General features: G+C 38.8%; 1 protein-coding gene across 1 annotated transcript in view; it reads left to right on the forward strand.

Moving 5' to 3' along the window:
- The window catches only part of LAMA1 (laminin subunit alpha 1), a 104829-nt gene that overhangs the window by 15229 nt on the left and 71218 nt on the right, over positions 1 to 18382 (forward strand). The window contains exons 2-4 of the mRNA XM_038173915.2: positions 4866 to 5036; positions 5402 to 5514; positions 13065 to 13307. Of these exons, the coding sequence (XP_038029843.2) occupies positions 4866 to 5036; positions 5402 to 5514; positions 13065 to 13307 (527 nt within the window). The remainder of the gene's footprint in view (positions 1 to 4865; positions 5037 to 5401; positions 5515 to 13064; positions 13308 to 18382) is intronic.

The raw sequence follows: 18382 nt of genomic DNA on the forward strand, positions 1-18382 counted from the left end.
TCTAAAAAGCCCTTGTTCAGTGGCAGAGAAGGCTTACACTTGCATGTTTTTATGTGCTGTCACCTGCATGCAGACTAAGTCTAATGTCTTTAAAGTATAGTGATGTTTCTGTACATGGGCAGGCTATACGAGCCTGCTTATTTGAGAATGTTCAACAAATCCAGCATGTATCAGATCTGTCTAAATAATATGGAACTGATTTGCTCATGTGCAGTAAATCAGGTGTATCCAGAGTGTGTTGACAGATATGCATTGTTCATATACAGGGTTTTTCACTCCTAGTAGGAGTTACCAGAAACACAGAACTGTGGAAACATGTCCCAGATACTTGAGATTCAGGAAAAAAATCAGGGGTGCTTGTACCTTTAAAACAAACAAACAGGCAAACAAACAAAAAAACTCAGATGAGGAAAACTTATAAAACCACTCAGAATTAAGAATCCAGGAAAAATGATGGTAATCATTTCTGTAACAGAGCTTGCCAAGTCTTCTGTAGATACTGGTTTCAAGTAGGGTAATTCCCAAAGAAATCTAGGCCATATGTCCATCCATAACCTTTACAATGGAGACATGGATATGTGTCCTGTGTGCAAACATCCACTACTCACACAATGATATATCTCAATCCATAATGACTTTGTGTGAATTGTCATACCTTTGGATGTGCCCCAAAAAACTGCATGCTCCAAATGTCTCATTCATTTGAAGGATTAGCATAGATAGGCACATGGAAGCACATAAAATAGATGTTGACTGCCTCATCTACCTAAAAGCTCCTTGTCTGTCTTTCTTTTCCCTGCCACTCTGACCACCTGTTCATTACAACTGACTTCTTTATGAGCAAGCCTTTTCTCTGACATTTAGTAAAATATTAACGTTATGTCCTTCATCACAAGGTCTGCCTACTGAGCTATACCTACAGCAAATTTGTCTAACCTTTAGATTCTTCCTTGCCACTCTAAGAGTCAAACATTGTAGAGTGTTAATGTGACAAATTCTGCCACATCCACATTGCAGACCACATTAAGGATTTGATTCCCTCTGCTTTCTCTGAGCTTGGGGCTTTCTGCCTCTGTTCCTGTAGGAAAGCTCTGAATGGTGTATTTCCGGGAGCATGCACCCAGGTATGCAGATTTTCAGCTTTTCTGTAGTTTTAGTTATGTATCTGGGTAAAACCAAGTCCTTACAAATGAGAGCAACTTCCCTGAGTATTCAATGAAATCACACTCAATTTCTGTGCTGAATTAGTGAACCAATTGTTATTCTTTCTTAAGGTCAAACTAGCATGTACACACACAATTCATTTTCTGGTATCGGGTGGTGTGTCAATCTCTGGTTCAGGGCAAATGGGCTGCTTAGTAGATGGGAAGAATCAAGTTGAAGAGTTTACCTTACCATGAAAAGAGTTGGCCAGCACTCAGAATTAAATGCATTTACTTGAAAAATTCTTATTTTCTTGGGACTGCCAGTCTTTTTGCAAAATGATGGATGGTAACTCCCAAACAAAAATGGTCTCAATGGTAGAAAAGTGAAGTAGCAAGTGCTTACATGCAAAATTGTCTATAAGGTATTTTAATAATCAGAATATAGTCAACCAGACCAGATTAGCCAGCTGAGAAGTCGCTGCTGAACTCTACAGATTGTGGCCATCTGTATGGAGGTCTCTAAAGGCTCTTTCTAAGCCTATTTGGTACGATTGCATAATGAGAGAGGTGCAGGATATCTTAGCAGTGAAGTTGTGAAGATTTTTTAATGTAGCACTTACCTTCTTTTCTAGTGAGAAATAAGTATGATAAATCTAATTCAATCAATCATTTGTGCTGGACTTCAGATAGCAAACTGTAAAAGTTACATTAATGCCTTTAAGAATGCAAATGTCACTTGCTGTAAATTCAGTTTAATGATACGTGGTATCTTCCGGCAGAGCTTTATGTCAGTTACAACCACTTTAATTTTAAAGCAGGATATGATCACAGTCACTCATTTATCTGTAATTGGCTCATTTAAGTGACTGATTCTGTGGTTATTCATCTTTATCATACCTACCTTCTCCCTAAGAAAAGTGAAAATGTATTTCACCAGATGGTTATAGTCTTCTTTTTGTGGCAGAAGAGCATCTGGAGTTCATCTCGCCATTATGAGTACTCAGCTTTTCTTAAAATTTTCTTAAGAACATGCTGAATGACTGAAGAGGAGCAATGTAATGTAAAGATGTAATTAATTTATTTTAAATTTGCCCTTTTTTTCATGTTGTTTATTCCAGATACTTACTGTTTCTTTATAAATCAGATCATAGGCTATTCAGTCTCCACTGAAATCAGTGGCTACACCTCTGAAAATTGCCTTAAAACTTGATTGCATTAAAGAGAAACAGAAATTAATGTAATTACCTAGCATTTGAAGAGATGCATCATGTTCCAGGATAAAGCTAACAACCTCTTGTTTTTTGTTCAATTCTGGGACAAAAACACTACAAGTGGATTGAAATGCCCTATTTCTTATCTCTTTGAGACAAGAAAACTCATTATGAGACCTTCATGGCATCATACCAGCATTTCATTTTATTATCAGTCAGTGCATTTGATAAAGTTGGTGAGATGCTTGATGACAAGCAGTCAAAAGGGCTCAGTCCAGAGTGACAGCTACAATGTCTGAACCTGACCTGAACTTTGGATTTTGGAATGAAACATTTCCAAGACAGCACTAACCATCAGCACTTTTTCTTCAGAGCTTTTCTATTCCCATGGCACAAATTTGTTGACTCATGGTTATTGTAGGTAAATTATGTCACTCTAACAAATGACCCTGGAAACGAATGGCAGGGCTACTGTGTAACATGAGTGAAGGGTAATGAATGACCTGGAAAGTTAATTGGTAGATCTTGAAGGCTGGCCGATGGATGCCATTGTGAACAGTAGTGAATAGTGAATACAGAAGATTTTTTTTAATCATTAGGGAGTAATGTAAAACAAGGTACCCTCTTCCATCAGTGAGCTTTCTTGTCTGGTAAGAAAATGTAGGCTGCATTTTTGCTTTGCCTACAGCTGTGAGTCTGGAGCAGTACTGCACCAACACTACAGTAAACATGAGATAAGTGTGCCGAAGGCATGTTAATGGAAGAAGAGGCTCACCATATGGTCAATAGTACATCCTCTATGTCATCGCCTGCTTCAGATTTAGGTATGATGAGAACAAGGTGTATGCTCTGGTATAGATTTAACTTAAATGAGGTAAGGATTAAAACAAACAAACAAAAAAGAACCCACCTCCATCTTCCTCTTTGAGTATGGCACAATTCAGCACAATGAAAAACACAGTTTATTACTCATACTGTGGTGAAGAAGGTTAGGATTTAACCATGTAATCAAAGGAATATTGAATTCTGCCTTGCTGAGGTGGACAGCTAAGAAATACAAAGTATTAATATTGCAATGTATATTGTAGATTAATGAAGAAAAATAATTTTTGTAGTTGTACTCGAAGAAAGGCATGTTTTCACAAATACGCTTAAATATGTCTGGATTTTTTTTTAATTCCTTAGAAGAAAAATTACAACAAAAAAAAACTTTCAGAAATGTGATTTTAATACCTCACTATTGCAACAGTAGCAATTCTTGCAGCACTCTTAATATGCTATTCCAAGGCTCCAACTTTGATTTCAACCCATCATGTTTAATCTCTTCACACAGATCAGTTTTTTCCAAATTGGTTCTCTTTTTCAGAGTTGTTTCTGTATAGAAGTGGAATATTTGTGTTGTGAAATGGAGTATCTGTGTTGTTTTGATAGATGCAAACTTAACCATGCAAGAAGCAAGAGATTTTTAACCTGGGAGGGAAGGCTGGAAAATTGTAACAAAGCTCCTGAGAAGTTGTGCTTACTTAACTTCTTCCTGTCATGGGAAGTATTCCTTAAATGTTATGAGTAGACTTCAAGCTCAAGTAAAACATCCCTCCTTTTAGAAAATATTAAGAGTTCTGAAGCTGGTAACAGTGGTCTTTCATTACTCCTGTGCACAAGAGCATTACCGTTTGAAAGTACTGTAAAGTGTGTAAAGATTAATAAGCGGCAAGCCAAGTTTTCCTTAGACTTTACACAGGCTTCAGAAAATCCCAGAGTAAAGGTCTAAAATGCAGCTCTTAAAATGTGCAAGCAGGGAGTGTGTCACTGAGGGCAGTGGTGTTTTTGCCCTGGGGAGCTTGGGTTAAATGCTTTGTTCTGCATGGGCAGAGGGCTTGCTGTACGGCTCCTCATCCATTCTGGCAGAGGGCCAATTTTCCCCCTGGTTTTGATTATTTCACAATGTGGCAAGAAGGTTTAGTAACTGGAACAGAGTTAGTTTACTAGCTCTTATGTTCTTCAGGAGAGCTGGGGACTCCCCTGGGTCCATCAGAGCAGGGCATGACACCCAAGACCCATCCCTCCATCTCAGCCAGGAGCAGGGCAACCCGGGATTGCCTCCCTGGTGACAGGACCAGGATGTAGGGCCATGGTGTGCCTGGCTCAGTGAGGTCAATGGCTGGGCATGGTTTGTCTCTGGGGAATATCACTGGGTGGGGAGAGAAATGGGGATCCTTGGCTCTGGGCAGGGTCTTCTAGAGAGGGTGCCCCCTAGGAGCCCTTGGGGGTGGATTAGGGAATGTCAGGACCAGTGGTGCCTCAGGGACATAATGGGTGATGTGCTGTTGTCAGTTTGGTATGATGATGTTTTCACAAAATAATCTGTTTTCATTGCATTTTTCTGCATCTCTGTCTCCAGGCTAGAAGCTTGTCACAAAACAATGCATATTCAGAGATCTATCTCATAATGATGACTGAATTTTGCTTGCTTTTTACACTGTGACTGATAATTGTTTTTTATTTCAAGGCCTGTTCCCTGCCATTTTGAACCTAGCCAGCAATGCTCACATCTCCACCAATGCCACTTGTGGGGAAAAGGGACCAGAGATGTTCTGCAAACTTGTTGAGCATGTCCCAGGCCGACCGCTGCGCAACGCCCAGTGCCGGGTCTGTGACCGTCACAGTGCCAATCCCAAAGGCAAGTTTCTCTTTTTTGTTGTTGTCATCTTTTTTGTTTTTGTTTTCCATTGTTTTGTCTTGTTCTCTTTGACCCTTTACCATAAATACAGAGTGCATTGGGGTCAAATACTTTTTGCTTTTAGTGTCTCAACTACATGAGTGAAGCTGCCTTTAAGCAAAAGGACTGACAGAAAGCACAAACACCTTAAATCACCGTTAAGCACTGCAGAGTCCAATGACAGCCTTTTTGTCTGGAGGCAAATTTTAGCTTTTACTTTGTGGCAGAAGAAAATTATACTCTGCATGAAGTAAATGTACTGGGTCAGAGAAAATAGCTTTAGATGTATTTTCAATAGATGTTTAATTTTTTTCTCTTTAATACAGAGCAGCACCCAATTTCTAGTGCAATTGATGGTACCAATAATTGGTGGCAAAGTCCCAGCATTCAGAATGGGAGGCAGTACCACTGGGTCACCATCACCTTGGATTTAAGGCAGGTGAGTAACATTTACCTGAGTGTCTGTCACTTATTGAATGTACAGTATAAGTCTATGCAATTTATTGTAGTTCTTCAGTGTTTAGATGGTTGGATATTTATCAGTTAGAAATTTAACAGCACATAATTAAAGCTGGACAGTTAAACGTTATACAAACTGTTTTTAAACAGATGTGTTTTTCAATTATAATTAAGGAACTTCTTAGAGATTTTATTCCTATCAGCCTGGAATGGAAGTGACTTTGTTTTCAAGCAATATAGGTCATGAAGTGTTACTATAATTCAAGACACAGCAACAGTTGTATATGTGTGAACAAGAGAGTTTACACCAGTGTTCGCTTTGTCTTGATAACCTTCCTTTGTCTGTCCTTGGTATCTTTCCCCTGACAGTCCTCTGCTATTGTTTTTCTCTGCTTTTGATTTCATGCAAGTTGCTTGAATTCTGGGTTACTGAAGATATTTTAAAGCAGAAAACAGTGTTTTCAAGGTGTAACTCTCATAGGCACAAATTTTATATATGAGGATGCATCTTTTTTTTTTTTTTTTTTTTAAGCTGTATCTATCGGCTTTTCACCTGATCACTGTACAGTTTTGTAGTAAAAGAGTAATGATTTGGAGTAGAACATAGCAGAAACATCTAACATTTAATACAAGAAAAAACACACAATACACCAATACACTTACAAATATGAACTCTTCCAATCCATAAGCATTGTAACCCTGATACTGAGTTTAGGAGAAAGAAAGAAAAGTTAGTGACAGGAATAAATGTACTCACATCACTTACCTGATTGTAGATCTCAAGTTATATGGAAACCTGTTAGTGGAATGCAATGATCAAACTGAAGTGTAAAATGTCAGAACATTCAGCTGCAGGATCTCCAGAACCCTGGAAATGCAGGCTTTCCTTTATCATATCATATTGATATGATAAGGACTTGACCACATAAAATAGAGCAAAGCGTTGCTGAAAGAGAAGTTGATTTGCCACTTTCTGTGCTTCCCTTCTGACTGGTTCTGATCTCTTTTTTTTTTTTTTTTTTTTTTTTTTTGTTAGAAGGAACATCAGAAAGAAATGTTCTATATTCCTTCTGTGGACATTTAATGCTAGTTGTTCTGCAGAGTTAGAGGTCTGAATCAGAGATTTTTGCCCCTGGGAAGGATGGAACTGCCTGTACAGAGATTGATTCTTTTGCTTTGGCATTTAATGACAAAAAAATACCCCCAGAAGCTTAGAGGTATTTGTCCCTTCTTGTAGCTGGTAAAATTCTTACATGGGAAGCTGCCAGACTGCACAGATGATTCCCTAATTTGTTGGTGTGTCTGTTAGGCATGGAAGAATCAAGTCTCCTACCCTGCCCCGAATAAAGACAAAGTCATTTCTGAAGAAAATGTTTTTTTCCTTTGATTCTTCTTTTTCTTTGAACAGATCTAAGCTATTTGAAAATCATAGGTCAGCAATTCACAGATTATTGATATTAATTTGCAGCTTCATTTAATATGAATTCCAATATGAATTGAAATTAATACTTCTGAACTCTTAGATTTGTTACTAGCTAAGAAATGCATACTTTGTGCACAGATGATAACAAGCTTTTGCAAGATTGTTAAACTCTGACTGAAGGTTATTTTTAATGTTTAAACAGAAGATTTAACTTTGTTTTAAAAGAAGTATGCTTTAAAATGAAGCATAGGTTAAACAAATGTGTAGTTTCTTCTTTAATTAGAAAGCTGAGCTATTAGGAAAATAAGCACACAGTATCTTTTGTCGTAAGATTGAATAGGACTTCCTTGTTTGGATAGTTGATTTTGTGTTTGGTTTATAAATGGACAAACAGGAAGGAAAAATGAAGGAGGGAGTGAGGCTTTCATTTTTTTCCTCCTAGAACATTTTTACTTTGGAAACAGACCAACTGAACTGCCCTCTAAATCTTAGCCCTGTTGATGTTTCTTCAAATAAGTATCTTTCCTCTCTTGTCCCACACTGTTTCACTGATTTGATTTGAAAAGTTTCCCCTGAGGGGTCTTTTTTCTGTGTTTTCCTCAGACAGTTTGAGAGAGAGAAGGCATCTAGGGCTATGCAACATGAATGTAAATTGCTGCTCTGCAAGGAAGGATTTGGTTAATAAAGAATGCTTGAAGTCAATAAGTTATTAGAGCTGACTTGTTGTCCCTACTTTAACCGAGCCAGCACAAGTAAAAAATAACAAAGAAAAAACATATGAAGGGGCCCTAGTGATTTTAGTAACTTTTTACTTCACAAGTTTTCTTTTGAATGAGTTTAAATACTCTTCTAGAACCTTTAAAGGTATTCCTGAAATTCAGTATCTCTAACTATATGCATTACTTTGCCTCTTTAGCATTGATACTTTCTTTTAAATTTCAAGCTTTGCGCATTAAATATGTTGAATAGCACATTGAAGTTTTTAACTTTTCTTGGCGGAATATAGAATATACTAATACCCCTTTGTGATGTGAATATTTCTTATTATTTTTGAAAAAATACTAGAAGTTATAACAATATGGTTTTTTTTTTTTTTTTTTTTTTGCTAATGTACGGCATTGAGATACAACCCAGGAATGGGGTTGGTGAGTGCTGGAATGCAGGCTTAGCTGGTAAATATGGGGAAGATTCTGGTGGAATTTATGGTTCCACTCAGCTTATCCTAGGTATATATATTCTGGCCACAGTCTCTGTCTGTTGGCTGTATTCATCTCTGCTCAAATTTGAAGGGAGCAGAGAATATTCCTTCGGCTAATATTCTAGCTTGCAGTTAGTTTATTTAGTTTAAAAATGTTTGGACTGAAAAGTAGCTTGGTGGAATCTCAGTAAGAAAAGAGAGTTGACTAATCCATTCAAGATCAAAATTGCTGTTTAGATCTTTCTCCTTCAAAATTTCTGTGCTATTATAACTAATGCTAAGCATTTTGTAAGGATAGCTGATGGCTACATCACAGTTCTGTAGCTCATATGGATCATGAGAACCAGGTACATATATTCTGTCATGCATTTTCGTGTTCCCAGGACCAAATACATGTATATGATAGTTGGGAAGACTTTCTTTTTTTTTTTCCCCATTAAAATGTATGCCAAAGTTCCAGAGCTGGAGAAAGAGTAGTTTAGTACTATGATGTAGATGTAGTATTGGTGTACAAGATACCAACGTTTAATTTATGATCTTATGCTTTCTACACTGGCAGTTCTACAGAAATAAATACACAGCTGTTCTCTGGACAGCTATTTTGCAAAATGATAATGAATTAAAATAAATGCCGACTATTACAAATTCCAGTTGTGTGCTTGTGCCAACTGTAAAATATTTCTCCATCACAACATTAAACGAATATTTTCCTTAGTATTATTAATATGTTTCAGACTTTCAAAGGTATTTAAGGGTGCTTAGTGCTAGGCAGTAACAGAATGGCACAAATTTGTATCCCACAAAGTTCTTGAATTGTAAAGCAAGATCAGTTGTTCTTGTAAGAACTCAAGTATGAAGTTGTGAAAACATCTCCACTTTGATAAAGTCATAGCTCATGAATATTTCATGAATACTGGATTACAACTCAGAGACTGTGAAAGAATAATTTTCAGTTTCTGCTATTAGAAAGTCAAATATAATGTAAATAATGTTATGATATGATATGTGCTGAACTTTCATCTTGAAATCACTTGGCAAGAAGAAGTTACTGTCAGGACAAACGCTTTGCTGATATAAAAAGTACAGTTCTCTTGACTAGATCAATGCTAATTTACTTTATGTGGCAAGTTAAAGCCTTGTTGCTATAAAACTGATGATGAAAAATTCAGGGTGCTCGTTCATCTGTACTTTCTTATAATACACTGATTGAATAATATTAACTTCTATTTCAAAACAATGGTTGCATCAGAGCAAAATGTAGCAAACAATTGCTAGCTTGGTCTCAGAATTTTACTATTTATATGAACAATACAGACTGATACTCAGAATATCCCTTCATATAGTCTTGTACTCTGAGAGTTTGCAAAAATATCATTCATTTTAGGCTTTTTGGATTCAGAAAGGAAAATGAAATCAGAGAAAAAGTACCAGCTCTATATGTATTGACACCATTAAGCAGAAAGGTTTTTTCAGGTTTACTTAAAATACAGAGTAATGTTAGTTGTTGCAAGCATTTTAACCACAGCATGTCATGCCATTTTGAAAGCAGGTTTGGCTGTTTTTTACATTTCCTTCCTGCACTCATCCTGAAGGAAAGATTTAGTTGAATTTATAAAATTAGAAGGAACTGATCTGTTAAACTAATCTGAGATTTAGAAAAAAAAAAAAACATTTTGGGACTTATCCTTCCCTTTAACTTTTCACTTTTGGAGACTGGGGCTCAAATAGTTATGGATAGACAGCACATCTTCCCTTACTATTCTGTCAACCTAAGTAAATTGAAAAATGTAACTGGCAGTCTTTATCCAAAAAGACTACTGGAAAAATTGTACTTGCGAGGACCTGTGTAGGTTTTAGAGTGCTGACCATGCCTGTGGAAATACGAACATTTGGCTAGCATCTACTGCGTGGTCACTGCTAGCAGTGTCTTGAGCAAAAGAGTTTGTAAAATTGCCTGATGAATGGGGAAAAGGATTTATCTGCCAACCTTTTACAAGAACAGAGTACCTGATGTTGCTTGATCTGCATTCAGGGAAACAAGGTCATTAGAAAAGCTAAAGAAAGTAAAAGTGATGTGTTATGTTGGTATTGCTGCTACAAAGAAGGGGTTCTTCAGTACAGGTTTATTTGGCTGATCTTTACAGTCAGGATTGAAATGCCTGTAAAATGACACTTCTAATCTATGGCTGCTTGGGAATTGCTAACTTGCTTTGGCTTGCCCTTTTTACCCTTGCAGCTCAATAAGGAAATGAGTCCTGGGAAAGCTATACAGTCAGATTAAAGCATACAAATCATTAGCTCTTGCCACACAGCTCAAGTTTATCACATGGCCAGTTTGTGGACAATGAATGAACATGTAGAGTGGGAAGAAACTGCCCTCAGTGATGTTCGAATGTGGAGACCTCATTAAAGTAAAAATCTTTAAGGAAATACTCTGAGGATGTTGGAGTCAGTTTGCCTTATATGGAATCCTGGTTCAGATCCATTCTAGGTTGCATAGGCTATGGGATATGAGGTCTCCCAAGCCAAAATTGACATTCCTTAACATGTCTTCATATGAACGCACCGGGGACACCTGAATCCCTCTGTTAGCTTTGTTCTCTTGTTTGGGAACATAATTCCTGAGAATATAACTTCTACTGGTAGGTTGGCTTGTGATTTCTTGATAGCAGGAGCATTTATGCAATATCCTTTCATTTATATATTTAACCTATATAATTTCAGGGACTGACATATTCTAGAGTTTGCTGACATTCAGTATCATGTGAATTTACCTATGAAGTATTTTCAGGTACTTATGGGCTATATGTGGAAGAGACCTGAGAAAATCCACAGGGAAAAGAGGCTGGCAGTGTTTTTTTACACATGCTGACTATGCATACTTCAACAGTTACAGACCATTCATTATTTTTTGAATGCCTCTTTTGGGTTCTTAGTTTCAAATATATTCAATTCAGCTTTTGGAGAACTGGGTACATGGAGGAAAAATCAGTCACTAGAAGACTTGAGAACCAGACTGGGCTACTTTTCTGAAAAAAAAAAAAAAACAACACATTGGCTTTAAAGGATACAACATTAAAATGAACTGCTCTGGAAGTTGCTCTGAGAAATTTTATCTTTATATAGCTTTTCCCCTCACCAAGAAACTTGATATTTAAAATAAATTTCATCTACATGCTCTTGTATGAAAGTATCTTCCGGTTTTATTTCTGCCTGCAGTTAGTTTGTGATGAAGGATAACTCATTGTTACTGGTTGGAACTGGATTTAAAACTAGCCACATCAGCTGCAGAACATAATCGGTCTTGAAAAATCTCAGTGTAATCAGAAGTAGATCATTTGTTGTTCAGCCAACTGTGTAATAAGTAGGGAAGTAGTTTAGTTGATGAGAGCAAGCACAGAGAAAAATAAATAAATAAAAATAAAATCAGACCAGCTGACTATCACATTTTATGTCTGATTTTTAATCGAAACCAAGATTGTTTGACTTTTTTAGATATTAAATCCAAAAAGTCAGAATTTAAAGATGAGATGGAGAAAAATATATCACACGTGTCTGCGGAGTTCCTAAGCAAAGCTTTGTTCACTTGTGCATACAATGTAATTACTCTGTTTCTGTATGTTTATTTCTCCATTTGATGGAACTGAAATTTGCTTTTTCATGGCAAGTGTTATTCTTACTCTGTCTTTCATCAGTATAGTGAAACAAATACAACAACAAGTTACAAAACAAACAAACAAACAACCCCAAAACATGTTTAAAAATGTCTGAAAGAAATTATAGGAGTTACAATAATTATACCAGCTAACCAAGTGGTCCACATTAGTGAGAATATAGACCTCTGTGATGGTAAAATAGCACGGTGTTTTTCTTTTTCCAAACGTGGCTTGATAATATGCTGCACGTAAAACATTAAACTCTTATAAGGAGTCTTATCTATTTGCAAAGAGCCTTTTGTAAGGCAATGGGGGCATTAGTTAAGGAAAAAGGTAGTAGTTTTGGAGTAAGATCATTTCAGTGTTCGTGGCTGATGCTGTAGCTAGTTGCAGGCCAGCACAGGTTACCTAGCTGCCACAACAAGGTCACTGGAAAGGTGATATAAACTTAATTACTGTCCTGCCTACTCAGAGAAGAGAGCAGAACAATGCTGTTGTGGGAATAGAGTTTTCACTTTGGACACAGAAGAGTTTAAAAACAAAAACAACAAAAACAAAAAAACACCTCAAGGTTATGCACATAGCTGAGAGATTCCATATCTTAAAAGAACTATTTAATTAACATTATCATATTTATATTTGTCATATTCACTTTATCTATGTACATTTTCAGCAGTGTCTGTAAGTAGCCTTATGCTTAAATAACTTCAACGCAGAATGAAAATGGAATGCATGGAGATTTTTAATATAGGATGTAAAAAGCTTATCATAAATGCTATTAGCACGAGGATTAAACTCCAAGCTAAAATGAATGTGTGTGAAACAAAGAATTGTTTTGGCTGCAGCTGTTTTTGGAAGAAAAAAAAAAAAGAACCCACTTTGCTGAAGCCTTCAGTGGTCCAAAAAAGCTAAATAGCACACGTCCCTTAGAAAGACTGTTATTCCCAAGTAATCCGGAAATCAACTTTGTGTGTAAATATACAAGTATATATATTTCAGTTTGTTTTGTTGTAATGTTCAGAGTTTTGACAAAAAATGATACATATTTCCATTAGTATCATAAAAGATTAATCTAGCCTTTGGTCAAAAGATTATGCAAAAATTTTATCTAGGGCCAGTCTACCAAATTTTACCCTCTCTCCAGGCAAATTGCATACTGCCTTTAACATTTTAGTTAATTTTAGCAGCTGGCCTCTTGTGGTCTTTTACAGCAGAATGAAGTGTTAAAATTTTATTCTTGCATTTTTTTTTAGGTCTTTCAAGTTGCATATGTCATCATCAAATCTGCTAATGCTCCACGACCTGGAAACTGGATTTTGGAACGCTCCATAGATGGCACAGAGTTCAGACCATGGCAATACTATGCAATTAGCGACACAGAATGTTTAACTCGTTATAATATCACACCAAGAATTGGGCCACCAACGTACAAGAGAGATGATGAAGTGATCTGCACCTCCTATTATTCCAGACTCGTTCCCCTGGAACATGGAGAGGTACGTTTGTTTTTGCACTTGTGGTTTGCGAGTGTGAACATGGACTGATTGCAACTTGAAAACACTTGAATTCCAATTACAGAGTTCATCGCCCTCAGCACTACCAGATGATCTGTTATTCTTCTTTAATGATACTATCTTTACATCATGTACAAGTATAGAAAACTTTTAAAAGTTGGGATAAAACCTGTCTTTAGCTCTACACATTCCTATTACAAAACTCTTTGTTCTCTCTCTATACACATAATTTGATGGTGGCTATTAACTGTGAATTATTAGTTGCTTTATCCTATGAAAGACTACAACAGAGGCTCTATGTTCTGCCAGGTTTTTCATTTAATAAAGAAAATCCCTGTGTTAGGAACACCTGGTCGTGAGATAAAGCTGCAAACACTGTTGAAGTGCTCGGCACAGCTGGAACTCCTAAACTAGCCTTGGCATTGTTTCAGGGATGAAGCATAATTAAAAGAGCTATGAGTTGTGCAGCCTCACTGTTGATTGTTCGTTCTTTTAGCAAACTCTATTCATGGTATTTGTGTAATTTATTTCATAGAGGCAGCCACATAATGAAACGATACATTAAAACCAGTGGTTATTCTATTGTGAATGCTATCATGCAAGAGTATGATAATAAATGCAGTGTTATCCTATGGAGAATGCTACTAACTCTTAGCTTCATAGGAGCCAACATGTATTTATTGCTTAAAAAAAGAGTGGAGTGTGTTGCAGTAAAGGGCTGAAGTTTGTCAAGCTTTTTCACATAAAATTATGTTTCAGCAAGACAAAAACGATGAAATTCAGGTGACATCAAGTCCCATTTGTTTTAATCAAATTTTTGTTTCAGTGATGTAAACATATCCCCTACAGATCAAATGGAACAGACAAAGAAACTTAACCTGGCTTTCACCACAATTAATCAGAAAGCCCTTAGGCTGACTGTGTACAAACAGTGCCTCTTGTAATGAATGTCTGATAGGCTGTCCAGCTCCAACCCAGAAATGATAGAGATTCAGATTAGTGACTTTTCTCCTTTTAATCAACAGCCCTATCCAGAACATTGTTGTTGTTTGTTTGTTTGTTTTTTCTACATGTAATAGCATAAAAACAGTAGAAGAATATAAAAAAATGACAGAATTAAGTTTCTGTGTGCTACATAAATAAATGTTGTTGCTAACAAAGAACAGACTGCTCCATTGTAGCTGGAACAGCAGACAAGAATATTCCTGGACAGAGAATGTCATAATGAACTTTGGCACTCTTTAAAAATGTATATGTATTTAATGCTTTGTAATTGGTTCCGGACAATATATTGAACCTAAGTATGGGGCTCTACAAAGTTCCACGCATCAGTTGATGTCTGCAGATACCTGCTTTGTATCTTTATCCAGCATTTGTTAGCAAGCCACTGCTGTGCACTTTACTTGTAGTGCCTTGATCTGAAAGAACAAGGTTAAATGACCATGTGTCTCAACGTGTCTTAACAACATTTAGCTAAATCAGACATTTTGCCAGTTTGGCTGCTAGATTTTTTGCAGGTTTAAAGAGGTATAACTGCACTGTTGTATAATCTGTTGTTAACTTGATTAATACTGCTTGAAGATGTGCTCATAGATCTTCATAACACTCTGCTTCCAGAAATTTACGTAATGGAGTCAGGGCTTATGATGAATTCCAAGGCTCAGACTACAACTGCTGAGAAATGATCTTCAATTAGGGAAGACAAATAAGACAAAAATATACAATTCAAATATATCAGCATACGTAAGGCGTATATAAACAAAATGCAAGCAGTATATTAGCCAAATACAGCAGTGTACATGGAGAATCTTTATTTTCATAGAATCATAGAATCATAGAATATCCTGAGTTGGAAGGGACCCTTAAGGATCATCAAGTCCAACTCTTGACACCGCACAGGTCTACCCAAAAGTTCAGACCATGTGACTAAGTGCACAGTCCAATCTCTTCTTAAATTCAGACAGGCTCGGTGCAGTGACCACTTCCCTGGGGAGCCTGTTCCAGTGTGCAACCACTCTCTCTGTGAAGAACCCCTTCCTGATGTCCAGCCTAAACTTCCCCTGCCTCAGCTTAACCCCGTTCCCGCGGGTCCTGTCGCTGGTGTTAATGGAGAAAAGGTCTCCTGCCTCTCGACACCCCCTTACGAGGAAGTTGTAGACTGCGATGAGGTCTCCCCTCAGCCTCCTCTTCTCCAGGCTGAACAGGCCCAGTGCCCTCAGCCGTTCCTCGTACGTCTTCCCCTCCAGGCCTTTCACCATCTTCGTAGCCCTCCTCTGGACACTCTCCAACAGTTTCATGTCCTTTTTATACTGTGGTGCCCAGAAATGCACACAGTACTCGAGGTGAGGCCGCACCAGCGCAGAGTAGAGCGGGACAATCACCTCCCTCGACCTGCTAGCGATGCCGTGCTTGATGCACCCCAGGACACGGTTGGCCCTCCTGGCTGCCAGGGCACACTGCTGGCTCATTTTCAACTTGCTGTCTACCACGACCCCCAGATCCCTCTCTTCTAGGCTGCTCTCCAGCGTCTCATCGCCCAGTCTGTACGTGCAGCCAGGGTTTCCCCGTCCCAGGTGCAGGACCCGGCACTTGCTCTTATTGAACTTCATGCGGTTGGCGATCGCCCAGCTCTCCAACCTATCCAGATCCCTCTGCAAGGCCTTTCCACCCTCAACAGAGTCCACAACTCCTCCAAGTTTGGTGTCATCGGCAAACTTGCTCAAAATGCCTTCTATTCCTACATCCAGATCGTTTATAAAAATATTGAAAAGTACCGGCCCTAAAATGGAGCCTTGAGGGACCCCACTGGTGACCGCCCGCCAGCCTGACGCAGCCCCATTTACCATAACCCTTTGGGCCCTGCCCGTTAGCCAATTGCTCACCCATCGTATGATGTTTTTATTTAGCTGTATGGTGGACATTTTGTCCAGTAGGATCCTATGGGAAACCGTGTCAAAAGCCTTGCTGAAGTCCAAAAAAATCACATCAGCTGGTTTCCCTTGGTCCACCATACGGGTGATCTTATCATAAAAGGAAATCAGGTTAGTTAGGCAGGACCTACCCTTCACAAACCCATGCTGGCTGGGACCAATGACTGCTTTGTCCCCCCGGTGCGCCTCAATACGTTCGAGAACCATCTTCTCCATGATTTTACCAGGCACTGACGTGAGACTGACAGGCCTGTAATTGCTAGGGTCTTCTTTCTGACCCTTCTTGAAAATCGGCACAACATTTGCCAGCTTCCAGTCTACCGGGACCTCTCCAGACTCCCAGGATCGTTGAAAAATAATTGAGAGAGGTTCCGCAATGACGTCCGCCAGCTCCTTCAGCACCCGGGGATGAATCCCATCCGGACCCATGGACTTGTAGGGATCCAGGTGGAGTAGCAGATCCCGCACACGTTCAGGGTCGGTTGGGAGTTTGTCATCCCCACCGTCCCGGTCCTCCAGCTCGGGGCACCCTGGGTCCCGAAGCCCATCATCGGCATTGAAGACAGAGGCAAAGAAGGTGTTAAGCGTCTCTGCTTTGCCTATGTCATCGTCTGTGAGAAGACCTTCCCTGTCAAGGAGCGGCCCTATGTATTCTTTAGTTCTCCTTTTTCCATTCACATATCTAAAAAAACCCTTTTTATTTTCTCTCACAGACACAGCCAGCTTCAACTCTAGGTGTGCTTTAGCCACACGAATTTTCTTCCTACAGACACGAACAGCATCCCTGTATTCTTTCCATGTCACCTGGCCCTCCTTCCAGTAGCGAAACACTCTCTGTTTCCACCTAATCTCCATCAGAATGTTCCTGGTCAGCCACGCCGGCCTCCTGCCACGCCTGCCTGACTTGCGATATTTAGGAATTGCCTGATCTTGTGCTTCTAGGAGGCATCGCTTAAAGAGTGACCAGCACTGGTGGACATCAAGGCCTTCAAGAGCAGCTTCCCAGGGGACCTTGCTGATTAGTTCCCCGAGCAGCCTGAAGTCCGCCTTCCCCATATCTAGGGATGAGGTTTTGGTGGCACTTTTCCTTCTGTCACCGTAAATTTTGAACTCAACCACTTCATGGTCACTATGACCGAGGCGGCCACCAATCACCACATCTCCCACCAGGCCCTCTCTGTTTTCTAGCAACAGGTCTAGGAGGGCACCTTTCCTAGTTGGCTCCGTTAGCACCTGCACCAAGAAGTTATCATCTAGGTGCTTCATGAACCTCCTGGACTTGCTCGTGTCAGCCGTGTGGCACTCCCAGTTAACGTCTGGCAAGTTGAAGTCCCCCATAAGGACAAGGGGAGTTAATCTCGAGGCCTCTCTTAGTTCTGTAAAGAATAAGTTATCGGCGCTATCGTCCTGGCCAGGCGGTCTGTAATAGACTCCCACAACGACATCCCCTTTTCTTCCTTCATGTATCTGTCCCTACTATTTCTTCCTTTTCCTAGTAGGAAAGATTCCCCTATTGTCTCTGTGTAAATTACAATGTATTATTACAGATTTTCTACTGGTCTAGCCAGTAGATAAGTTTAGAATTAAAATGTGAATAAGGTTAAACTTTTCATCATTTGAAAACGCTATTCATGAACAGAGATAATATGTATTCCCAGAGAACTGGAGCTTGAGGCAGGAGAAATTATCTAAAATGAAATGGCTTGTGTTGTGCAGGAGGTAAGGCCAGTTGGCTGTAAAAGACCTTTTTAGGTCTTCAGACCTTTAGAGCCTAAATGGTAAGAAGAAAACACAGCATGCTAGAACTAACACCATGGTTGGATCCTTCTCTCATTATGAAAATCAAAGGATTGCAATGAGCTCAGCAAATTCTACATCTGTAATTAATGCCAAATGAGTAGGATATGATCCACAATGCTACAGTTGGGCTTATGTATAGTGAGTTTACCTGTATATATTTTTTTTTCAGTGGAAGCAATGCAATGTTATTTGAATATTTGGCCAACAGTTCTGTCTTGTAAATGCCATCAAAAAATATGACTTCTGAATGAATATATTGCAACAGTTTACCTAGAGAAAACAGACTGAGATGGGTGGGCATGTTCTGTTTTCATTTGCATACAACAT

The sequence above is a fragment of the Anas platyrhynchos genome, chromosome 2 (genome assembly GCF_047663525.1).
Source record: "Anas platyrhynchos isolate ZD024472 breed Pekin duck chromosome 2, IASCAAS_PekinDuck_T2T, whole genome shotgun sequence".
Classification (NCBI taxonomy): Eukaryota; Metazoa; Chordata; class Aves; order Anseriformes; family Anatidae; genus Anas; species Anas platyrhynchos.